The sequence below is a fragment of the Mustela putorius genome, unplaced genomic scaffold (assembly GCF_011764305.1).
Source record: "Mustela putorius furo isolate JIRA1106 unplaced genomic scaffold, ASM1176430v1.1 tig00000765_pilon_pilon_pilon, whole genome shotgun sequence".
Taxonomy (NCBI): domain Eukaryota; kingdom Metazoa; phylum Chordata; class Mammalia; order Carnivora; family Mustelidae; genus Mustela; species Mustela putorius.
The window spans coordinates 7,380,382-7,406,457 of NW_025421470.1; the positions used below are offsets into that span (position 1 = coordinate 7,380,382).

Sequence of the window (26,076 nt, forward strand, 5' to 3'; positions counted from 1 at the left end):
TACCATTGGCCCTTTATAGAAAAAGTTTGCCTACGCTTCCCTCTTATTTCTACTCTGCCATGACTACCCTCCAGAGGGGTCTTTCTAAAATACATAAAATAGTCAATCATATCACTCCCCATTTTAAGAACAATCTCCACAGCCTGGTAGAGAAGACTTCGGGGTCCAGCCTGGCTCCCATCCATGGCTCTCCTGGCTGCCTCCATTGCCCCCACACATCCTCTCTATTCCAAAACCTCTGTCATTCCCAAACAAAAGTGCTTCATCCCTTCAAGACTTTCACACATGCTATTCCTGCTTTTCAAATGTCCCACCATCCCAGCTTTTGTCTACCAGGAAGCAAACACACACTCATCACCTCCTTGAGCAAACCCTTCCTGCACTCCACCCAAGACAGATTTAGGTTTGAGCTTGCTGATCTCTTCCCAGTTCCCCTTCCCCTTATCTGGTATCCCCTTCCCCTTATCATATTCTAATTTGTTGCTTACTTTTGACCAGAGAAATTCCTTCCCAGTGAGGTCTTTTTAGAGCTCCGTAGTAGACCTCACATTGCAAAATGCCCCGCATTTTAAGTTGCCTCTAATCAAGAATGCTGAAACACATTGACCACATTCTTTTGATTCAGGGGTGAAAAAAAGAAAGTAAGGTAAAATAAAAGTGAGCCACATCTGATGGACCATCTAAGAACTCGAGGTAACACATGAACTATTTGAGTAGGTAATTTTTTTAAGTTTTGGTAAAACATATGTAACATAAAATTCACCAATTTAAACACTTTCAAGTGTACAGTTCGGTAACATTAAGTTTACTCATAATGTTGTGCAATGGTGACCATGATCCATTTCCAGAATTTTTTTTTATCATCACAGACAAATAATTCCCCATTCCTCTCTCCCCTTGGCCCCTGGTAACCTCTATTCCACCTTCTGTCTCTATGCATTTGTTTCTCCTAAGTACCTCGTGGAAGTGGAATCATACTATATATGCTCTTTCATATCTGACTTTTTTCACCTGATATAATGTTTTCATTTCAAACCCCAACAGTGGGGGTTTAGTTATGATTTTCTCCGATTCCTTAAATCATGCACTAAAAGGGTCTCAAAGTTTTATTTGAAATTTTCTTTTTCTTTTTTATTATAAAAGTGATATAAACTCATTCTAGAAAAACCAGAGTGTTTTTTAAATTTTTAAATCACCCATAAACCACCCACTCAGAGTTACCCTGTTTACATCGGTGTGCATGTCCTTCCAACGTCTGATTTTTGCACAAGGATTTGAGATCTCTCCTGCTTTCCAATTAGGTTTTCTGAAAGGCATTAAAGATTCTTGGGGTATTTTTCAAATATTTCCCTAATCAGTGGAAGCATCACCCAAAGAATTCATTATGTAATTTGAAATGTAACAATTTCCCATCAGGAGAACATTTCTACTGACTAGGGCACCCCAGCAGCCTTCCCTGGACAAGCGCAGCCCTGAAGATTGCACAACAGGATCCCAGCGGTTCAGGGGTCGGGCCCCTCCAGCTTGCGGCTCGGTCCCCTGCTATTATTTCTCTCAGGTTAAATTTCAACACGAGGCTATTTTGCACCTTGGCTTGTTTCCCATCAGTTGCTCACCTTTCTAAAAGAGAGAGAGGGGGATAAAAAACAGCTGGTTTTAACACACAGACCCACATTTACTTTAAGCCAAAATCTCGTAAAAAGCGCATGAAGGAAAGCATCAGGATGTTCAGCGTGGCAGCCACGGTCCTCCTTCCCGCGGTCCAACACTGCACAGGCAGCAGAGAGCTCCTCTACATCCTCTCTGGTCAAGCCACTGGCAAAAGCACATGCAAGGACCTGCAGGTGCGGAGGGCGGGTCTGACCATAGGGCCAGCGTTCACGCCAAAGGCTGCATAGTACCCCGGAGCGACAGGTCCCCTTTCCAAATGCAGCTCTGAGCAGCTCCGAAGCTCTTGCAAATGCACTTCACATTCCCCCTCAAATCCACACCTGGGATTCCAGGCACGAAAGGAACGTTAGGAACCATCATTGAAGTTCCCTTCTGTATCTCCCTTACACGCATTTGCATTCCTGCTGAGGGTTGCTGAGCCTCGCTCCCTGCTCAGACCTGGGATGCACTTTCCCTTATCCAGGGCTTCCCACAATTACTTGGCACACAGCCTGGAGGCTCGGCCCTCCTTCTGCGCACTCCACACCCCTTCCCCATTGGCCTCACTCTTTCTGCCCCTTAGGACTCCTCCACCAGCGTCTTCTGCTCCCCAAGTCCTTACACATGTCACTGGCTTTGTGGTTTCTCTCAATCCCTTGCCTGCCCCTGCCCTGGACCCCTGTGAAGAAAGAGGCCCCACCTTAATTCCCACTGCCCAAAGCCAACACTCTCCTCTCTCCTTCTTTGCTCTCTGGCTGGGCCTAAGAATCACCGAATCGCAGGAGAGAAGCACACACGTGACCATGGGAGCCTGACTGAAGAGCTCAGACAGGACGGGCGACAGAGCAGGAAGCTGTCTATTCAGACAGAGAGACAATGTGTGAAGAATTGGCAGGACAAAGGAGTTTGGGCCGTGGGTCATAAATCGTGAAGAAGGCATGAGGAAGATGCACGTTAGTTTAACAAAGTTTGTCTACACAGCCTTCTCAGCCCCAAATTCCCCATCTCTTGTGGTGAAAGTGTCTTCCGCCCTCTTCGTATGGGAAATGCCTCTGTCATGTGGGAAATTAATCTCCTGCTTTCAGGAGAACAGGGGGGTCGGGGGCCTTGCACTAGCTCTTTTGTAAGTATCTTTAATTCAAAATAATCAGTGTGCCAAAGTGGCATGTTTGGGGGGAGTGACATATTCTGAACCCCTTCCCCATCTTCCCATGAATGCAACTTGCCTACAGCCACTGCCTAATCTACAAGGACACACTTAAAGGCCACCTTCCCACCCCCCTCCCCAGGAGGTTTGGCTTTCTTTGTTTGATTCCATTTTTAACTGTTTTAAAAGGGCACTTAAGCAGCATATGCGTTTACATTTTCCCTAACACCAAACCCAAGCCCTCGGTTAACCACATGCTAGTTCACTGTACAGGCCATACTCAAACAGTCCCTCTTCTCTCCCTGCTCTTTCCCATGTCAGTCCCCCAGATGACACTTCTTTCTGCTTCTTGGAGTCAGTATGGCTGCCCATAAAATGAGAGATAAGGCTGGGTTTGATAATAGACACAAAATACATAATGGCCCAAACATGATCTTTTTCTTTCTTGTTTCTAGTGATATGGCAGCTCCTTGCCACTGACTAGGGACCGAGGCGCCTCTACCACCTTCTGACTCTTCCATAGAAGGGGCAGGAGCATAGGAGAGGACACATTCTCTATTTAAAGCCTTGAATTGGCAAGACATACCAACTCCAGGTAGGCCAGGATTCAATGCAAAGGAACCTGGGAAATGTGGCCCAGTCCTGAGCTAGAAAAAGAGGAAACAAAAACAAAAAAAAAAGAATTTGGTGGATCAGCTGGCAGGCTCCCAGGAGTAACCAGAGTACTTGTCTCTATTCACTCATTAACCATTCAGACAGGTTCCTCTATGTCAGGTTAAATGCCTGAATCTGAAGGTTATACCCTAGCCAGGAAAAGCAAGGAAACACCTTCAAGGGGAAGTGGGGGGATAATATATTTCCTCTGTGACATTTTAAAGTGTGAAATATCACTGAAGACTGTTAAGAGTCATCTAATCTGACAAGCCCTCTTCTTTGAGTTGGAAGGACTGAAGGACTTGAGGACACAGGACTCAGGTGGCTCTGTATAGTCTGAGAGCTTACCACCTGGATCACAGCAAAACCAAACACCAGGTCCACCTGGACCCTTGTGTCCTGTGAACAAAGCCTCCCCACCGTGGTAGGTTTGAGCCCAGAGTTCATCCCACATGAAGTCGTATTTAGAGACTCCCAACCAGGGAGCTCAGGCATGAGCTCAGGCATGACCACTCTGGGCCACACACATCCCCACCTTGTAGGAGTGCTTCCATTCAGATACCCCAACCACCTCCATCCTATCCTGAGTCCTGAGCCCAGCTGCTTCTCTTTGACTCCTGTCCTGGTCTCTTTGTTAGAAGAAGGAAATGGACAAGCAAAGTTTCTCTTTTACAAATGAAGGCTATTGGGAGCAGTGGTCTCAAAGTCAAGGTTGTCAAACCAAACAGCAGGTTCTGCAGACCAGGTGCTGAAATACAAAAACAGATCTATGGGATTGATTTTTAAGGAAACTAACCAACCATGAACAAGGTTAATCTATAACTGAAGTTGGTACCACTCAGGTCCTCTCTGCAATTATTTTCTTATTCAGGTAAATGTTTTCTCAGCAGACTGTGCTTCTCCTTTAACCCAGGGGAACAAGTAGTTACCACAGAGAAAAATGCATGGCAAAGCCAAAGACTCGGGATGAAAGCCTGGGGTAAGAAACGGCTTATAAAACCTTTAGGAAGCTCTAAAATTATTGACTGAACAAGTAGTTTCATACAGTGGCTTATGTGTTTACTAGCAGTATCATTTCCAAATTTCCCTTGCACTCAGATTCTAGAAGAGTTTTCCTAACGCACTGTTAGCTAAAGACTGTACCAATGCATGAGTCATGAAGGCTGTCAGAAAGGAAATAACCATGAGCCAAAATTGCAGATGTTACATGTTGAGGCAGAAACTAAATAAAACGTGTAACACATAGAAAGAGAGAGAACTTTTCCCCCACATCTTTTTTTTTTTTTCCTAACCTTGGCATGAAATCTACCATTAGAGTATAAGGCATGCATGCTTACCAATATAAACCAGAATTTTTATTTTTCAGCTCTGAAATTCGGGTCACAGTTTGAAGAGATCACTCAAAATTCTTGCCCTATATAAGGGGAGTACTAGCACAGGCACAATTTAAGACAAAGGAATACTTATTATAGTCTGTTCCATGCAAGCACATAGCACATATGTGGTTTCATTCAACTTTATAACAACCCTATAAATCTGGTGACATGATCACGATTTTGTAAATGTGGAAACTCGGGCACAAGGAATTCGCATGGTGTGTTAGTCTACTTGGGCTGCCTGCCATAAAAGAATATCAGAGTGGGAGGTGGGGTTGGAGGTTTAAGATTAAGAAGCTGGCAGGATTCCTTTCTGTCTGCCTTGCTTGGTTTGGAAAACCTCTCTTCCTAGTTTGCAGATGGCTACCTTCTCACTGTGTCCTTACATGAGCACCTGTGTGCATCTACCCTGGTGCATACCCCTGGTGTCTCTCCCTCTTCTTCTAAGGATACCTATTCTATTAGAGCTCCAACCTTCTTGTTAATTATCTCCAAATGCAATCACATTGGGGACTAGGTCTTCAACACAGATAGGAGGAAGGACACAATTCAGCCCATAAGAGATAGCATGTCCAAGAGTCCACAACTGCTCAGTGAGAGAACCAAGACAGTTTGAATTGAACTATTTCTTTATCCAGGGTGTGTTGCCTCTCTCAGGTGATGACATCTCAGATGGAATGTCCCATGTAGGGGCTGACTCTTAGAACTTGCTGGAGGGAGACAGTTTCACAGCAGTAAGCTCTGTCCTGGTGGGGAGGGTGGGGAAGTATTCACATGAGCTAGATTACAAGGCACATGATTCCATGTCAACTAAAGGCCTGTCTAGAGATGCCAAATAAAAATGGCTTCATCTATTCCTTTAAAAGCTACACAAATGCTATTTGGTTTCACTACCATACACCATACACAGTGGTTTCCATGATCCCAAAAGAACCAGCATTTCATTCCATTTTTCTTTTTTTTCTTCCAAACTAACCAGCTAATGTCCTGGAGGGCGACTCCATGGATCAGGATGTTGAGAGCCCTGTGGCCATTCACCAGCCAAAGTTGCCTAAGCAGGCCAGGGATGACCTGCCAAGACACATCAGCCGAGACCGGACCAAAAGGAAAATCCAGAGGTACGTGCGGAAAGATGGGAAATGCAACGTCCACCATGGCAATGTGAGGGAGACCTACCGCTACCTGACGGATATCTTCACCACCTTAGTAGATCTCAAGTGGAGATTCAACCTGTTGATTTTTGTCATGGTTTACACAGTGACTTGGCTCTTTTTTGGGATGATCTGGTGGCTAATCGCATACATCCGAGGAGATATGGACCACATAGAGGACCCTTCATGGACTCCCTGTGTCACCAACCTCAACGGGTTCGTCTCTGCTTTTTTATTCTCAATAGAGACAGAAACCACCATTGGTTATGGCTACCGGGTCATCACAGACAAGTGCCCAGAGGGAATTATTCTTCTCTTAATCCAGTCTGTGCTGGGGTCCATTGTCAATGCATTCATGGTGGGATGCATGTTTGTAAAAATATCACAACCCAAGAAGAGGGCAGAGACCCTGGTTTTTTCCACCCATGCAGTGATCTCCATGAGGGATGGGAAACTATGCCTGATGTTCCGAGTAGGGGATCTCAGGAATTCCCACATTGTTGAAGCTTCCATCCGAGCCAAGTTGATCAAGTCCAAACAGACCTCAGAGGGTGAGTTCATCCCCTTGAACCAGACAGATATCAATGTAGGGTATTACACCGGGGATGACCGTCTGTTTCTGGTATCACCACTCATCATCAGCCACGAAATTAACCAACAGAGTCCTTTCTGGGAGATCTCCAAAGCCCAGCTGCCCAAAGAGGAATTGGAAATTGTGGTCATCCTTGAAGGAATGGTGGAAGCTACAGGTAAGGTGTGCTCCATCCTGGGTTTTCTGTGGGATCAATGTTCCTTTTAAGCTGGATCTGACATACTTATTTATGATAAAATATGAAAATTGAATTTCACTCACTATTCATTCCATCCCCTTGTTTCATGAAATAATATGCCTATGTGTCCTCTAACCTTGGTGTACCCACCAAGAAGTCTAATAATTTAACTTTTTAGGAGCCTTTGGAAAATAAATCAATAAATAATTTTTTGAAAGCACCACTTATTATATTTTACATTTCCAAGTATTTCCTTAAATTAAAATCTTATCCGTCTCTGAAGACATTTTTAAGTGGCTCTAAAACATTGGTTAATTTAAATACTTGAGGTTATTTATTGGCAAGCCTGGAGGGAAAAGTTAAGCCTTTCAAAGGAAGCCTGACAAATTGCTTTAATAAAAATGTAATTTCACCTCTTCTTTGGAAGCCATTTGCAAGACCCATAGCACTGGCTTTTCTTTTATATCAAGTGCAGGTGAGGTGTCTTTCCAGGTACTCTACCCGCTGAACCCCCAACTGACGTAACATTTTGGATCCAGTAAATAATTCTAGCAGGAAAGGAAAAAAATTGAGGATCCATTCATTGCAATCCTATTGACTCCTCTGCTGTTAATGGCTGATCATTTGTGTGTTTTCCAGAAAATGACCTGTCCTCAAAATAGAGAAACAGTCTGTTTTATTGATGTTTTCACTCATATCTGAACTTTATACGTGTTATACGTCCCAACAACAAAGCAGGTTCTACCCATATTCATCAGTAACATTCCACAAAATAGATCCTTATATTCTGACTTAAGCTAAGAACAGTGCCCCACAGGAAAAGTATTAACTGGAACCCAAATTCATTATTTTCTTTCCTGTTCTTTGGAGTTATCAATATTAGACTTAAAATCTTCTTTAGATATGCAAGATCTGTGCTTTGAAGTCTGCCCTTCTGTGCTTTGAAGTCTGCAAACTGAGGCTCATGGTTCATCTATAAAATCCAAAAATGCCCAGCCAACAACCTGGCCCCAGGGTCTTCTTCAGCCCATAACCTGATCTTGATCCTTCCTTGAAAGTCGTTGATCCCCTATTTCCACTTCCCAGTACCCAAAAGGCAAAGTCATAACTTCTAACTACCTTCTCTTAGAGTGGTGGAAACATTTGTGCTAAGTTTTTTTAAGTGCATCAAACAATGAAAATATGAGTAAAAGTCTTTGTATGGAGCTCAATGGTTGGCATGTGCTACTTTCCATAAAACAAAAGGAACATGGACCTAATTTGAAATGGCTACAGAGAATAGCAAAATAATTCATGTGAAATACTAAGAGCTGCTCATGTGAACAGGGCTATCTGTACCCTGAGCCTGAATGTCCCATGTACTCCTGAGGCAATGATTGTGTGTGAGGAGGAAGAAGAAAAGAGAGGAGAAGGAAAGTGAGAAGAGAGGGGAGGAAACAATCCAAACGGGGAGCTCTATCATTTTCTCACAGACCAGAAACTTCTCCCACCTCTGCTGAGCACAGGGACTCTGGATCCCCCTAGTGGTAGCCAATGTAGTACAGCTGCCGGCAGCATAAGCTGACCACTCATGATGTGGTTTTAATATTAAATTTCTCACTATTAGTGATGTACTATATGTTGGCTAATTAAATTTAAATTTTCAAAAAATATTTCTCACTATAAACTTCTCCAGTAGGACATGAGGGAGGGAAGTAGACAAGCCTTCTTACCATTTTATCACTGAGTTCAAAAAGCAAAAACTCCTGGAAATGTACCCTCCGGTTACTGGTGTTAATCTGAGCTTCAGATCGCAGGAGCTGAGCTTCATGCTCCCTCAAACCAAAGCCCAGTCTCGAAAAATAAATGAATCCAGAATAAGCAAATTATCTTTGTAACGTCCCTGAGTTGGAATTCTCCCTAAGGCAGACCATGTCTTTCCAATGACAGCTTGTTATGAGTGAGGCTTTTTAAAAGGAGGAACACTGTTCTCTTGGTAATTAACAGTGATACTTGCCTCTGAGCATTCAGAAGTCTTTCTTATTGCTTTCTTAGAGAAAACTTGGTATTTGCCAGCAAAAAGAATCAAAATACTTATCCTGCATCTGGGGAAAGGCAACTACTGTTAATTTTCTTTAAAAAAATAAATAAATGAATAATTTTCCAATTTCTGTTAAGTGGAGGGAAGAGTGTTCTAGAAAGTTCTGGGTTTGTCTGGAAGCTGGATATGTCTTTATCTTTTCCTGATGGAATTCATACAGTTCAGTACTCCCAGAATATCTGATCTCTTAAACTTCAGTGAGATGCTTTTTCTTTGTGAACGAGAAGCCCAAATGGGATTTGTGGGTACCAAACAGGCTTTTGAGGGATGACAGAGGGAATGCTTCAAGGAGTCAAAGCCACAAGAAAAAAATAAATGTGGACCAAATGCACACCAAGGAAAACAAATTCGCAAGGATCTAATTATTCATTGTAGCACTAGATGGGAAATCAGAAGCCTTGAAAACAGCAAGCTGACACAAAACAATTTCCGTTTTATTCATTCCTTTCCAAAATGTCTTAGTTGGCCTTAAACCACTATCACTGATCCCAATTAGCAGGCCTCTTCCAAGGATGAGCCCCACAGGATGAACCCCACACCACAACCTCACCACAGTGCTCTCTTCCTGGCACGCATGTTGTGGTTACACAGTGATCCCAATATGGAAACCTGAGCTATCCTGCAGTAAGCTGGGTATCCACTGGGGTCCTTCAGTCTGCTAAGCATCCTGGCCTAGCATAGGTCAGTTGGTGTTCCCTTGACATATTATATTCTCATGGCAGCTGTACTGCAGCAAGCTTGCTGTGTTCTATCAGAATCAGGCATGTTCTTAGCAAATGAGAGCAAGCTCCTTGAAGGCAGGACATGAGTCTTGCCAAATTTGATGCCCTGCACGTCTGGCCTCAGTCCACCACCTGATAAGCCCTCTAGCATCATAAAAGACAGACTCACAAACGACACAGATAAGATATAGATAAGATAGACCCACATCCTTGGTGGATGGCTTCGATCTGGTCCAGCCCGGAGTCAGAGGGATGTGCATGGTGACCTCTCAAGAACCTTCCAGTCATGTGATTCTATTTTTGAAAACGAATCAAACCCTGGAAAATTCTGACACCAGCCACCCAGACATCTGGGAACTGGCCGTATCTCATCCTGCAAATATATTTTTAAAGGGGGCCCTTTATGTTCCTGACACATGGGCAATTTTGAGATAGTGGTGTTTACAGAAGGGTTCACAGCTACGTAAACAAACATGCTCAGCAGCTGTGGCAAATGCGCTTTAAAATAGTAAAGCATTCATATAGACTGTTATTTATAGAGGGCAAATTGGCCTGGAGGCTAGATGACAGCTACACAGAGCTGGGCCCACTGCCAGCCAGCTCCTCACTATAGCCTTTCTGATTGATGAATTTCCATATTTACCCCCAATGATTATGCAACTATGACAAGCAGTCCTTTCCAACACCTCAGCAAATGTGCCTGTTAGTTAAGATGAATCCCCATTAAGCTTTCCTCGTACACTTTTTATTATGGAGATCATAAAACTTATACAAGAGTAGATTAGACAGTAGAACTAACTCCCATGAACCCATCCTTCGACTTCTGGCGCTGTCAGTTCGCCGTCAAACCCGTTCCATAGGTACCCCCGCTCGCGAACAGCCCCGGCCATCAGACCGTTTGATCGACACACCTTTCCGCACGTGTTTCTAAAAGACGAGGCTTCTAAAATAACCAGAGCACCGTTGTGGCCCCTAAAATATCTAAAATAATTAGATCTTTTTCTTGAGATCCAATACCTAGTGTCCGAGTTCCAACAGTCTCATAAATGCCTTTTTTTGCTGCTTTCCCATCTGCTTGTTCCAACCGGGATCCAGAGGAGGCTCACGCGCTGCGACTGGTTGGGATCCCAGTCAAGCCTCTGAGCCTCTGAGCTCTACCTCCGTCTCCGAGGGGGGTTTCTCCTTCAACTTGTTCTCGAAGAAGTCCTCTTCACAAAGACGAGAACTCAATACTTAAATTATGAAATCATTTTTAAAAAATCATTAAATTTTAATAAATAAATTAATAAATAATAAATTGAACAATCGAATTAAATTATTAAGTATTAAGACTTAAATACTGCCCAGAAAACGGGGGGAAGGGGAGGGTGGGAGGCAGCCAAGTCAGGGCAGGTCTGTGAACCCCACAGATGAGGAAACAGGGCCGACCGCGCGGCAGCCAGCCTCCCCAGGTTACTGAGGAGGAGAGGAGTGCGCGCTGGAAGCTGGGGAGGGCAAACCGGAAATGGGTGTCCGCACACCGGAAGTCGGAAACCGGAAGTGAGGGCGCCAAATCGGAAGGAGTTTCTGTCTCTAGAGAAACGTTCTTTTGGAGAGGGTTTTGTTATCAAAAAATCACACCGCCCATCACGGGAGTTCTGAGCCGGAAGGAGTCTTCACCCAGCTCTTACTTTACAGTAAGATGAGGAAATGAGACCCAAGCAAGATGAGTCGCTAACAAGACTAGTACTTGGCTAAAGCCGAATGGCCGCTGTGAGAGTAGGAACTTGAAACCTAAGCTCAGTGACGTTGACAGCCTCCAAGCCCAGTGCTTTCTGCATGTTGAATGCTGCTGGCTCATGAGGATTCAACAGAGAAGCGCGCCCGAAGAAACGGGGCGCTTCTGTTTGCACAGTGTGCAGTCTGTCTGTCCTCCGTTTTCCTGTGCCATGAGCTCCTATGTTTCTCTAAGGCGTCTCTGTTGGTCTCCAGTGTTACCGGTTCATTCTAAAACTCCTCACGCATTCACGTGGATTTTTAACAGCCGCATGTTAAAATGAGACGTGCCGCAAAACAGCGCTGTCATGCAAATCATGTAAGTGATGTCTACACGAATACCCCGGAAGAGTGCGATGTTCCGTCAGATCGGATTTCCAAGTGCCATTTTTCTTTGCTGTGATCAAAATGCCACTTCATTATAATAGAGGAGAATATGAGATCACAGATTTTGAAAAGGTGGCACTTCACAGATAAGATGATTGAGTGTGAGCATTACAGTACTCTTAAGCTATTTCTAGTAATGATATTTCATACCCATTACATTTTTCAAATCTTATTTTCTCCTTTTGATAAATTACAGCTAATCTCTCCATTGACAAGTCATTATCTCCGGATTTACCATTTTTGTCTTAAGAGTTATAACCCCAACTACCTAACCTAGGAAAAGAATTAATTGATGGGATCTGAAGTGTTAAGAACTTGGGTGAAAACCTCCTGGTAAATCTATATAAAAAGGAATTAAAAAAAAAAAACTTCAGAGACACATGAATTTATTTTTCCTAGGTAGAAATCTACCATTCATCAACATCAAGAAATCCAACTATCCTTTCTCCCTGGAGCATTAGGTTCAAGTGATTTATTCAGGGCTTCTTTCCAAAATGTCCACCTCAATATCCCAATAGTGTCATTGGCTGGATAAAAACTAATGGTAATTTCTTCCCAATACAGTAAACTTTTGTGATTCTCAGTAGTTTGAGAACACTGTGTACTGGTTCACCAAATGTCCCAGCAATCTGAGGTGGGATGCTACAAAGAGCATGCACAAGGTTTTGAGCTTTTCCACAATCCCTCTAAAGGGAAGACTACTGTAACTCTGTTAAATATTTCCCCTAGTTTAAGAGGCATGTAGGGCCCCATAATTTAGAAGGTAGTACATCAAAGTGACCATATATTATTGTGATTGTGATTAACAAAATACAAAAAATTGACAAAATTGACCCAAAAAATTCATTATTTAAATGCCCATACCTGACAATCCATTGTTCTTCCTTTTCTAAATAGGCCATGAGGAACTACTAAAATAGATGTCCCATGGAAGTCAATGATGGACACATAATATATACAATTTAGAATCAAACCCAAGGAAGAAAAATTGAGTTAGCACCTAGAAGTTACCTCTGGCCCAAACTCTAAAGTCAATACTCATGTTGGGAAGAAATAGCTCTATGAAAATTAAGAGATGAGTGTCAAATAGTGTGAAGTTTCTAATTAGCATATCCTTAAATCAATGGAGCTTTATTCTTTCTTAGGACATTTGCAATATGAGTGGGGACAGCGTGTTGCCAGTGAAACAGTTCTACTGGACAATTTCTAATGACCAGGAGAGAATCACAGGTGGGGGGGTGGGGAATCATGTAAATTATTCGTACACATATACACACACTACCTACTGAGCTAAACAGCCAGAGTGCTTCTTCTCCAGTTAAATATGTCCCTTCTCTTCTCTTACACCAACCACTTGAAAATTCTGTTTGTTATATTAATTATTTAGTATGCCTCTCTTTTTTTAATTTTCAGCATAACTATTCATTATTTTTTTCACCACACCCAGTACTCCATGCAATCTGTGCCCTCTATAATACCCACCACCTGGTACCCCAACCTCCCACCCCCTGCCACTTCAAACCCCTCAGATTGTTTTTCAGAGTCCATAGTATGCCTCTTTTTTAAAAATAATCTCTCTCAGCTACAGCTAAGCTTGAGTGTTTTTTGGTGTCGTTTATAATGCCAGACCATCCTGGGTTCAAACCACAGTTGCTCTATTCACTGGCTATCTTAATCTCTCAATGCCTCGAGATCTCCACAAATTGGAGCAATAATGGTAGTTAGGTACCTCACAGGTAGCAATAATGGGAGTTAGGTAACTCACAGGTAGCCTTTTGACTTCTTGATTTTGTGAGAACATACCATTTCTTCCCCCATAGAATGCACAGGTGAAAGGCCACAGAGAACAAAACTTGGAGAGGATGGGAAGTCTGGCAGTCCAAAGGGCCAATCACAGAAAGTGGCTCCATTGTTTTCAGGGACCTTGCAGCTGAAGTCTCGACAGAGTAACAAATGACCCTTTGAAGGCCCTCTGAATAGTCAAAACGGCAAATGTTAACTTGTGATAGCCAGTTCAAGAAATGCATACTCACAACTGAGAGTAAATGCCAGCCTGGCCTCTGCCCCAGTTACTTACCATGAATTACAAATCAATGGGATGTGAATTAATGAGGATCACTGGACTCAGAAAAGACTTTGCATTCCTATAGATAGTAACATTTCATCATTATAATTTCTGCCCAAAGTGGGCATGAATATAGATTATTCTCGGGTCTTCTAAGGCAACGGCTCAGTGAGGACAAGGCCAATAGTCTGCCTTTGAAAATGGTATTTCCATGTTCCCAGTTCTCCTCCTAGGTTTCTCATAAGAACTCTAAGGTATTGGGTGATGTCCCAATTTGGAGAATGTAGTTTTGTGCTTTTAACTGAACTCAACTAAATAATATTGACTTACATAATAATTCCGTAGAGATATTTCTGCTTTAAACTACGGATATACTTTAACAAAATGAATAGTCATTTCACCCTCAAAGATATAGGGGTTAGGGGCACTGACCCCCCCCCCATGCAGTTAAAAACCCATGTATAGGCACCTGGGTGGCTCAATCGTTAAGCGTCTGCCTCCAGCTCGGATCATGATCTCAGGGTCCTGGGATTGAACCCCACATTGGGCTCCCTGCCCAGCCAGCAGGAAGCCTACTTCTCCCTCTGCAACTCCCCCTGCTTGTGTTCCCTCTCTCACTGTGTCTCTCTCTGTCAAATAAATAAATAAAATCTTCTTTAAAAATCCATGTATAATTTTGACTCCCCAAAACTTAACTACTGATAGCCTGTTATTAAACAGAAGCCTACCAATAACATAGTTGTTTAACGCATATTTTTGCATGTTACATGTAATATATACTATATTCTTATAAAGTAAGCTAGAAAAAAGAAAATGTTAAGGAAAGCATAAGAAAGGGGAAATACATTTACAGTACTATACTGTAAAAAATTCACACGTAAGTGGACCCACATAGTTCAAACCTGTGTTGTTCAAGAGTCAAACATAAATAGTACTTTCTGTATAGCCAACTCCATTGTTCTTTATTGACTAAGAAGAAAGATAAAGATACTGTAGCAGTCAGATTTCTAGAAGTTATGCTTCAGTAACAAACAACCATAAGGGCTTAAAACACAAAGGGTTATTTTTCATTCACATTACATGTAAGCTACAGCTCTGTTCACATCGTGTTTACTCCAGGATGCAGATTGAAGGAGCAAGCAATCCTGTGTAGGACTTGCCATTCTCATGGCAGGGAGAAAAAAGAGAAAATGGCAGGACGCCTCACCACTGTAGCTCATCATTTATTAGTCATAGCAAGCCATATGGCAGTGATTGCCATATGCAATTGCCTCATAGGATGTGGAATAAACAATTGAGAATAGAATAGTACAATCTACCACAGATAACCAAGTGGTTTTGAAAACCAGGAGACTGAGTTAAAATCTTTCTGTGAGTTAAGGCTTAAAATGGACAGAGTCATTAGTGTTGTACACCAAATATATCCAGCTTTCATCCTTCTAGACACATTTGGATCCACATTTCCCTGTTGAACATGTGATGTGCATTCTTCCAGACATATACACATAAGCCCCGCATATCACTCTGGTGGAAAATTCACAAGCCAATGTATAATGTTCCCTTCCACTTTTATGGTACTCAAAGTGCATGTCACAGTGGAGCTTCTGTCATCCTGGACTGTTGACTGGCGTTGAAAAGCAGACCCCTAACAAGTCACTTGGATCATGTAGCATGACTGAGAAATAACCTCATGTTATTGGTTAATACTGGGCTAAGCCACTGAAATTTGGGTTATTTCATGATGAAATCTAGCCTATCTTCTCTGACACAAAATATCACACTAATATTTTGACAATTTGGCTGTTGTACATTGCTAATAGCTCTAGATTAACCATGAATTGAATCTGTAGTTAGTTACTTTGCAGAACGTCCTCCCCACTTAAAGTGACTTAAAGTTCTCCCTTCACAGGCTACGCCTTTCAGATCAGACAGGCTGTCTCCTCTCCTAACTATCAGTGAAATTGGTATATCATATTCCTTAATCTCACCAAACTTTCTTTTCCATTCTGTAAAGTGAGAATGATGCTTATATCTACAAGAAAATTCTATGAGATAATATATGTAAGTCACTTACCATGGGACCTACTGCATAGTTAAGTGCTCAGTAAATTTAAAGAGTGAATCTGTAATTCTGTGAATCATGCTATTCCCATCCATCATTCTTATAGTGTCTATCAGATACCAATTACTTTAGTACATGGTTTGCACAAAGATTATTTTCAATCCTCAAAACAATTTGGGAAGGTAGGTATCATCCTCATTTAGCAAATGAGGAGCTGACTCTTGAGTGGTGAGTTATAGAGTAACTTTTCCAAGGTCACCCAGCCAGTGAAGGGATAAAGCCAGGATTCAATCTCAGAGCTGCCCACCTCCCCAGTCTGTCTGCCCCATGTCTCTCTGGAGGCGGCATGGTACACACAGTCACATTTAAAGGGATGGTTATTGATTCAGGTTCATCAGTGCACTGGGAATTATGGCTCAATGATATATTCTCTTCTGATTAGTGGTCTTGCCCATCAGGCTTACCTCACCTGACCATAAAAAGCAGGGGAAATCTGCTTTTGCATAACGTTTGGCACTGTATCTCCTGAAAAGACACCCACTGCCTCATACTCCAGATTCCGCCCAATTCATTGTTATCAGGTGACTATGCCAGTTGATGCTCTGGGCCAACCCCAACCAAAACAACCTGATTCCATGCCAAGTATAACCCAAAGTGCCATCAAGCAGCCAGCTCACAAACTCTTAGGGAATAAAAAAATAAAGTTTAATATTGAAAGAGAAGAATCAATTTTGACTCTGAATTCCCTGCCAGGAAGTACAACAATAAAAATGTTTGGACTTTGACTAGCCTAATTAAACTTTGTTGTGGCTTCTATTTCACTGTGCAATGTCCAACAAGACTCTTTTGGGGGTTTGATGATGATGATAATTTTTCTCTAGTCATTGAGATCATCCTTAGAAGATTTTAATTAAACTTTTGCTAAGTAAATACATTTCCGTTTACACTTTCTCAAGCATACTTTATATAGGGTGAATATTAATAGGAATCTGTGAAAGCCAATAGTTGAGGAGAGGCTGATGGGTGATGATATTAGGGGAGAACTCACAAAGCAAGCACCGAGGAGACAAAGTTAAAGGCTGAGTCTAAAGAGAATCAATGCCCTGTGTTCACAATGGCCCCAAATTAAGTATGTTTAGTATAACCTGGAGAGCTAAAGTAGCAGTGAATATTAGTACTTTCTTTGTTTCAGATACTTGGTTTTCTATATTGTCTGTTTCTCCAAAGTTGAAAAGGTTGTTAAACTTTAGGGGAACAAAAATTATGCTGGTCCATAATTCTTGCAGAAGGTTTTAAGAATCCACAAGGTCTAATAAGGGGCAAGAAAGATTTCCAAACACCTCCCTGAGACTTTCCACCATGATTCCTTTGTGTCCACCCAGAGGGACCTCAGCATGTTCAGTCTTGCCTGATGACCCTGTGTCAGCCCCCATAGCTAGAGGAAGAAAGAGATCACATTCATTAAGCCAACAGCAAAAGACTGTGTTTGGAGGCAGGCAACTTGATTGGCCATGGACAAACCAGGCCAAGAACAAGGAAGGGCAGGGACGTTTCCAGTACAACTTTGCAGCCTTCACTGCTGTGGGGATCTGGCACAGAGTCGCACCCTGTATTTGGTGGATGAATTAGCAAAAGCTCCCCTATAATTTGAAATGCCCTTCCTGACTTTGAAGAGGCTTGCTGAGGGCACCATGAGCTCCCATGTCAGCAAAGCAAGGTGTCCTCTATTGCCAGAATGAAGGATAGAATGACACAGTGGCATTTCTTTCCTTGAGTTCAGTCTAATCCATGTTGAACCTAGTAGAAGAGGGTATCTCATGAGTAATGAGCATACATTATCAGAAGGCAATGGCTCAGTGGACAGGAGACAGGAAGGGTATTAGATAAAAATGTGCAGTTTCCTTCACAGCATCTCACATGTCCTGCCCTAGAGTCTCTTCTTAGGATGAAACAAAATTCACAGATGGATCCAAGGAGTATGCATTTAAATTTAAATGGTTAGTCTGTTCATGTTCCCATCTATAAAAATCTACTTTCTCCTCTCTTTGATCTAATGCCACTTCTCCTAGATAACAACCTGGCTTCAAACTTAGTTGAGAAAATGGAAACAATCAGGATGAACCACTGATCCCCCCTTACACAGCCATATCTTCCACCCTGCCTGGGCCGTTAACCCCTATCTGTCTTCCCTCCTATTCTTGGAGAGGCCTGCTCAACCCAGGGCCAACTCTGATTCCCCCCACTTCAGTCTACTCAAAGATTTTCAGACTGCACCATCTTTCTCTTTCTTCTATCAACAATTTTTTCTTAATAGTCTATTTCCATCAACATAAAAATATTCCCTGATCTCTGCTATCTTCAAAAACAAACAAAAACAAAACTGAACATCTTTTTGGCACCATGCTCCTCTCCAGTGCTGTCCCATTCCTTGACTCTCCTTCCCACATTACTTCTAGAAGGAATTATCTGACATCCCCACTGTCATATTTTAACTTCTTATCCCAAATTGGCTTGTATTCTTAGCACACCACTGAAACTCTCTGGCAGTGTCCATCCTGTTAGTTGCATAGAGGCCACCCCCTCTATTCCTGCTCTACTTGGCCTCTTACATAATTACCACTGCCTCTTTCCCCAACCTTTCTCCCCTGGTGTTTATCACTTCTTCTGTTTTCCCTCATTCTTTAGTGAAAGCTACTTTCCAACCTCCTTTGTAACTTATTTCTTCTTGCCTCAGAGCCCACTCTGTCTGGAGTCCTATTGTCCACTTTCCCTCTGAGCCATTTCAGCCAGGCCCTTGACGTCAATTACCATCTTTTTTGCATGTGACATCAAATTTCTATCTCTGGCCCTAACCTCTCCCCTGAGTTCTGCACTCAGAAATCCAGCTGCATACTTGGCATCCCTATTTAGATGCCTAACAAGCTTGTATAACTAATGTGGCCAAAGCAGAAACTAGAGATTCTAGAATGTGCTACAATTACTTTCCCTCTTTGTCTTCTGACACTTATGTTCATAAATGTCATTATCAGCCGTTCACTGACTTACACCAAACACTGCAGCAGCGTCCTTGATGCATCTGATTCTCTTTCCATCCAGAAGTCCTACAGATATGATTTCTAAAATTAATCTATGTCTATGGCTACCACCCCAGATTAAGTTGTCTTATGTGAAGGGAATGACATTCAACGGAGTCTCCCTGCTTTATTTTGACCATCCAACGGAAGTCCATTTTGCATCTAGAGTGCTTTTAATAAGTGTTAACCAGAGCAAGTCATTCCCATGGCACTTGGAAAGATCCAGATTCATTGCCATGGCCTACAAGGTCCTTCTGGACTGTCTCTAGCCTGATTCTCTGCTTTTACCTCCAGCCACTTTCCCAACTGACTCACCATGCTGCAACCACATGGGTTCTCTATTTTCTAAGCACAGGGAATCTTCCCCACAGAGATCTTCTCCAACCACCTGATAGAAACCGGCTTCAGTCACTGTGCATACATTGTGCCGTGTGGAACGCCTCACCAGCTGACATCTGGTTATGCGTTTATTATCAATCAGAATGTAAGCTCCCATGAGAGCAGCTCCTCATCTTGTTCTTTGCTGTAGTCCCAGCACCTGGAATAATTCCTGGATTGCAGTAGACACTGGGTAAATATGTAGCTGCCAGAATAAATGAGTGGAGGAATGAATAAGATATCCTATGTGGTCACAAATAGATTAGTCCCTCAAGCACTAGAGGAAGTCTGGAATTATTTAAAATTGAAAAAAAAAAATCCACCTGGCCATGGTTAGCCTAAAGCCTCTGCCTCCTGACATTGAGAATCACTCGGGGAACTAGTTCCAACCACCCCTTCTCAGTCTTCTTCAAGTCTCCCTTCCTTTATCTGCTACTGACAATTTCAGTGGCTCAGGGTGCCTGGTTGACCCAACAGTTAAGTGTCTGACTCTTGGTTTTACCTCAGGTCATGATCTCAGGGTCATGAGATCCAGCTCTGCATCAGGCTCTGGGCTGGATGTGGAGCCCACTTGGGATTCTCTCTCCCTGTCCCTCTTCCCCTTCTGTCTGTTTTCCTCAAATAAATAAATCTTTGCAGAGTGTGGGAGAGAAAATTTCAGTGACTCCCCAAGGCTCTGTCTTAAGCTCCAATCACTTTCTTTCGTACATCCTCCCAAAGCAACCCATCCCTGACTCTTGGCCTCACCTCCTATCAGTGGGCAGTGGTTCCCATAGTACAGCCCCACACCTGTCTCCTGAGCTACAGGCCCAGAAGCTAACTATGTCCTGGATACCTCCATCTGGGTGACTCTCAGGTCTCTTAAATATAATTTGTCCTAAATTCATATTTTCTGTAGTCTACACTTTGATGAATAAAGTTTCTCAGTTTCCCAGGCCAGAAAACTTGCTGTCATTTTACACTGCCTCTTCCCTTGGGCACTACAGTTTTCTCACTCCCAACGATTTCCCTGACCCCTGGACTGCTGCTAGACCATCAGTCTCCTTTGTGCAAAAGAGGAGAAGGCATCACTCCTCAAGACACTCTACTGCCATCTGCTGGGAAATTTCTCAAACAAACAAACTTGTACTCAGATGTAAATGAGTTACCCAGTGTACCACCTGCACAACCATATGTGGCAGCACTGGCTAAGCTTGCCCATTCCATCTCATACCTATCTGGAGTATCCAAATGTTCTCTCCTCGTCATCATCTTGGCCACTGCATTGATTCACAGCACCACTCCCTCCCCCTGGACTATTTCCTGCTTCCATATTGTCTTCCCTAACTGTAGACTCTTGTTTCTGCAATTCCCCTCCTTACAATTGTGAAGAAAACACTTTATAACCTACAAATACCACTCCTCACTCCTCAGTTGGAACATTCTCAGCAGCTTCTGAGTCACTGAAGAATAAAGACCAATCTTTTGTATGTCCCAGTCATGCACCTGTCCAAGGGCCCTATGACTTTCTCCACCACCTGCCTATGCAGCTGAAATTCCTGAACACATGATGGGTTTTGTTTTTTGTGGGGGCTTGAGGGGGTTTTCTTGTTGTCGGGTTTTTTTTGTTTTTTTGTTTGTCTGTTTGTTTGTTTTGTTTTGTTTTGGGGGCAGTTGGCCTCTGGACTGCCTCTGAAGTTTCCATCAAGGAGGGTCTCACTAGAAAATCTTTGCTAGCTACAGTTATGAAGGATGAGGGGCGATACTGAATCAGGACATACCACCACACTCCTGACACCTCCAAAGAGACCTTTCTGAAAGTAAAAATTCAGTGGGCAGGGTGTCTTAGGCTGAGTTGTATTCAGTCTGCAGGCAAGAAATTTCCAGAAACTTCCATGTGCCCAGGATTGTGCAAAAGGAAACACAGTCCTGTCCCTAGGGAACTCACATTTTAGAACAGGGATTTGGCAAAATGTTTTCTGTAAATGGCCAGGTAGTGAATATTTTAGACTTTGTGACATCTCTGGCACAATGACTCAACTCTGTTACCATTGCATGAAAGCAGCCATAGGCAGTAAGGAGAAAAAGGAGTAAGGCTATGTCTCAATAAAACTTTATTTATGGGCACATAATTTTCATGTGTCATAAAATATTCTTCTTTGGGTTCTTTCCCAACCATTTAAAAAGGTCAAAATGACTCTTAGCTCTCCCTTGCTCTAGACATTGAGACAGACACAAACCAAATCACAATATGATACAAAATGGAATAAAGTATGTAAAGAAATGTTTAAAATGGGGAAGTGGGACCGTGTACATGAGATTTTCTCTAGTAATTCTGGTCAGAACTGCACTTCAGACAGATTCCACATTCTCACTGTCAAGGAGAGCAGCAAGCATGACACCTCCCTGGAAAAGGAAAAGCAGCCATAATCCATGGAAAGATGAAATCATTCACATCTGCATGCCCCAGAATGAGAACACAATAGGGAGCAGAGGTTTCCTGACCATAGAGAGAGAGCTAAAGCTAAAATTAACTTCTGTTCAAAAGCAGAGATTTGTCAGTAAACAGTACCATTATTAGCATCGTGTTTAAAAGAAAAAAAAAATAAAAAGACATGAGCAGTTTTGTTTAACGAGGGTTTGCACTAACTTCCCATTTACTTTTTTGCTTGCTCTATTTTGCTCTTGGGTGAAAAGTACTCCCACTACTTCACGTTTTCCGACTTTTCTCATAACAACGTATATTCTTAACATCAGTCCATTTGGAGGATGAAGATTTTAAAGTCCATTCCACCCTCCAAGAGATGTTTTTGGTCCAAAGGCCACTCTGCCTTCACCCCATTTTTTTGGAAGGCTGAGTGGAAAATACAGTAATTAGCCATCAACAAAGACACACAACCTTGCTATAAATTACGCCCCCCCACACACACACACACACAAAAACTGCACTGTATCAGGCAACCATTGTACACAATCTCTTGTGGATAGGTATTTTGAGACCATGTGAATATCTTGTTCCTCCTCAAGCTTTCATTTTAGCACTCATTGATGATGCTTACCTAAATCAACTAGACATTACTAACATGGTCACCAAAAGGTGATTTTTTTTAACTCCATGAGTCTTTCTTCATTTATGTGTTGGCTTTCAGCTATAAGTAAGAGCTTTTCTCCCTCCATTATCTATTTATCTATCTACCAATCTATACCAGTTTGGACTCACTGAGTCTTATTTTACTCAATGGATTACAATCTCCTATCATTATTTATTCAAGATGATCTAATAATCCTAGATTTGGCCAGTGGAATCCTCTTCAGCCAGGCTTCTCATCCTTTGGACATTTCTTCATCATTTTTTTGTACTCTTCCTTCCTTTATGCACAAAAAGATATTTTAGGCTCCCCTCATAGTTGGCCAGTCCCTGCTATGAAATGAGACATTCTCCAAAGAGTCTTCATTCCCTTTAGTAAAGCCTGGGCTTCTAGAACAGAGCTGATATTCTTATTAGACTCCTTCAGTTACAAAAGAGAAGATCAGTTCTACCCCAGCTCCACTCTCTGCTAAGTGTTTCTATCTGACCTAAACCAGTAGTTCAAAAACACTCCACCCTAGGAACTTGTCAGGAAAAAAGCCCAAGCTCATCACCTCCAATATTTATCAGAAAGCTGATTTGGACTGAAACACATGGAGAGGCCTGCATGTGACCACACAGTCCTTAAATTCTTCCAGAAAGTCTCAAAACTGAGCTTTCTCACCTACCAGAGAAACAGAGAGTGACCCTGTGCTTTGAAGCCTGCTGCATGATGTAAGATTGTCTACTAGAAGGTGGTGTTGACTACAGTTCAGAGCCCCACCACCTTGTTGCAAACTCTTGGGGGAAATTTCCTCATGTTATAGCACTATGAAGAGCTGTACTTTTGCTTAGAAATTTCTTTCCTTGGATGTGATGAATGCTATAAACCCTATAACGAGCCAGGTCTCCTCTGCAGTTGCAATAATGCCTAGAACCAAATATGTGGTGCATATAGCAAGGCTTCACATCATTATGTGTGTGTTTCACAAAGCATCAACCCTACTGGTTCCCACAGCCCCAACCTTGACGGGTTTCTCTCGATGACAATCACTCCCATCATGGAAGTTGCTCTCTACATGCTCTGTGTGTTAGTTGTCTAGGCCATAAAGCACACCACAAGCTGCATGGCATAAACAGCAGACATCTCACAGTTCTGGAGGGAGGAAGCCCCTGACTGAGGTGGTGGCAGATTCAGTTTCTAGTGGGAGGTCTTTTCCTGACTTGCAGATGGCCACCTTCTTCCAATGTCTTGACCTGGCCCTTCCTTTTTGTGCTCCAAGAGGAAGCTCTCTCCCTCTTTGTAGAAGGACACCAGTCCTATTGGAATAAGGCCCCACCTTTATGACCTCATTTAACCTTTATAACTCCAAATAGACGCCATCTGCAGGTACAGTCACACTGGGACTTAGGGCTTCCTCATATGAATTTGGAAGTGGGACACAATTAAGCCCATAACACTCTGCAAGCTGCTTATAACCTTTGTGGACCAAGTCATAGTAATAAATAAACACAGTGTTTTCATCTTCACCAGGAGCTGACAGCTTCACAGAAATTCCCCACACTTGACTGACATGTAAAATGCAGAACCTGCCATTCTGCAGGTTCAAATGGAACAAAGGCCACATCTATGACTTGATTAATTGTGCTGTATCTTAAAATTACATTAAGCAAAATGCACTGGAACTAGGCTCATTATTCCATAGTCAAGTGGTATGGAAAAATCCTAAAGTGTCTCATTGTCCCTCCCTCGATGCTGCCCATACCCTTCTCTCTTTACTGAAACATCTGAACTTGTAGTTGCTAGAAGAGCCCTCCAGGATGGGAAGGTTGAGGCCTGGGCAAAGATGCTGCATCACTGTCCTAGTGAGAATTGCTGGCAGAGACACAGAGCAGGGCATCCATGTATACAACGGTCTTCTTCACAGAAAGTGTCTTCAGGAAAATCCTAAGGACACACGGCTACACACCACACATGTTCCCCCAGCTTGGACTTTTCTCTAGAAACTTCTCTACATTTACCTTCAACTCCCTTTGAGAAGGAAGGTTGTGCCTCGTACAGCACCTAGCATTGTTTATCTGCAGGCCTGGGAAGCTGTTTTTCCAGTTCAACCCATGGTGTTCCTGAGTTTAGTCCAAAATCACATATCAATTCACTTTGCATTATCAACTCTGCTGTGTCACCCTCCCTCCTCCAGTATTTCCTGCCTACGGTTGTCTGAGGGGCCCCACATTCTCAGAGCACCTGCCCTCTAGAAAGGCCCAAGGGCCTCCTATGAAGCTCCCCCACCCATACGGTTGCCCTTCCTATCTCCTATCCTGGCCCAGAAACACGCAGCCTACTTTGCCTAGCATCTCCTCCTATCTGTCTCTTGCCCACCAGATTTGGCCTTTTGGACTAAAGCTGTCGTTTCCAAACCCTGACCGGGGACTCTCTCTTGTGGACGCAACCATCATAGCCCAGACCTACATGTTACTTCCTTCTTCAGCTCAGACCGACCCTGGGGGCACCCTCTTGTGAAAGAGGAAGTTCAGCCACCAGCCTCCAAGAGGTGACATTAATCAAGAGACAATAGCATATCCGTATACCCCTGCTTATGTATCACCGAAGTCATCATTTCTTGAGTACTTCCTACAACACCAGTTCCCTTTTCAAGAAGCAACAGAGCATTCAGTACCATCTATTTCAGAAGAGAAAAGTATGACATTTAAATAATTGATCTGATTGATTTCCAAATTGGATTAATGTTGTTAATTTCCTGCTGTCAAAATAGAAATTATCACAGGAATGTTTCTCTCTACCCATTAAGCCTTTTAATAAAAGCTGAAAAACAGAATGAACACAAATAAAGTGTAGCTAGTCATTACCAAGACCTTCTTTACAAGGTTGCTTACAGAATTAGTTTCACTGTGCTTATTTACAACACAAATAAAGGCTTATATAACAAGCCATCCCTTTTTGGTACCTATATTAAGAGCAAAATTTATCCAATACAGCTCTTTCATTTTAACGTTAACTAAATAACCATTTATTTGAGGAAAATTACTTTGGAATTTGGGCTAACTGGTTGGTTCCTCAGCAGGTCACTGGGTGACTATGGGTCTCAGTGGGAGATCCGTGTCTTAGAGAATGTCCACTTGTCAATATTCTGTATTTCTTTGAAAGTGAATTATAAATGTTCTCCCATCTTTCTGGATCAGTCCAAAGCTGGGCGAAACTCTGCATTTTAGAGAGAATGAAGGGCTTGACCATTAGGTCCCAAAGTCCTTCCACAATCAGGAGAAGGTAGTATATCCAGTCGAGACGTGACTTATATTGACCTCCACGTTCCCATCAACTTCCAGACTTTTCTACTAAAATGAGACACATGGGTAGGGAGGTTATTATTACAACCAGTAAGTGTAGGAACTGGGGCTGGTATAGCTAAAGGAATTATACTTGTTCTTCTGTCTACTTTAAACCAACAAGCTTTTTTTTTTAAACTTTATTTTATTTTTTTCAGTGTTCCAAGATTCATTGTTTATGCATCACACCCAGTGCTCCATGCAATACATGCCCTCCTTAATACCCACCACCATGCTCTCCCAGCCCCCCACTCCCCTCCCCTCCAAAACCTTCAGTTTGTTTCTCAGAGTCCACAGAACTCCATCCAGTGGGTGTCAGCTCCTTCTGGCTACCAACAAGAGCTGCCAGGTGCCACATGGGTTGTCCAAAGCAAGCAGTCAGAACGCAATTTGGAGGCCCAACTCTTCACCCAT

The 26,076-nt window shown here is 42.6% G+C and overlaps 1 protein-coding gene across 1 annotated transcript in view; it reads left to right on the forward strand.

Annotated features, from left to right (window-relative positions):
• KCNJ6 (potassium inwardly rectifying channel subfamily J member 6) overlaps positions 1-26,076 on the forward strand; it is a 271,735-nt gene that overhangs the window by 185,491 nt on the left and 60,168 nt on the right. The window contains exon 3 of the mRNA XM_004762159.3: positions 5,807-6,727. Coding sequence (XP_004762216.1) covers positions 5,807-6,727 — 921 coding nt within the window. The remainder of the gene's footprint in view (positions 1-5,806; positions 6,728-26,076) is intronic.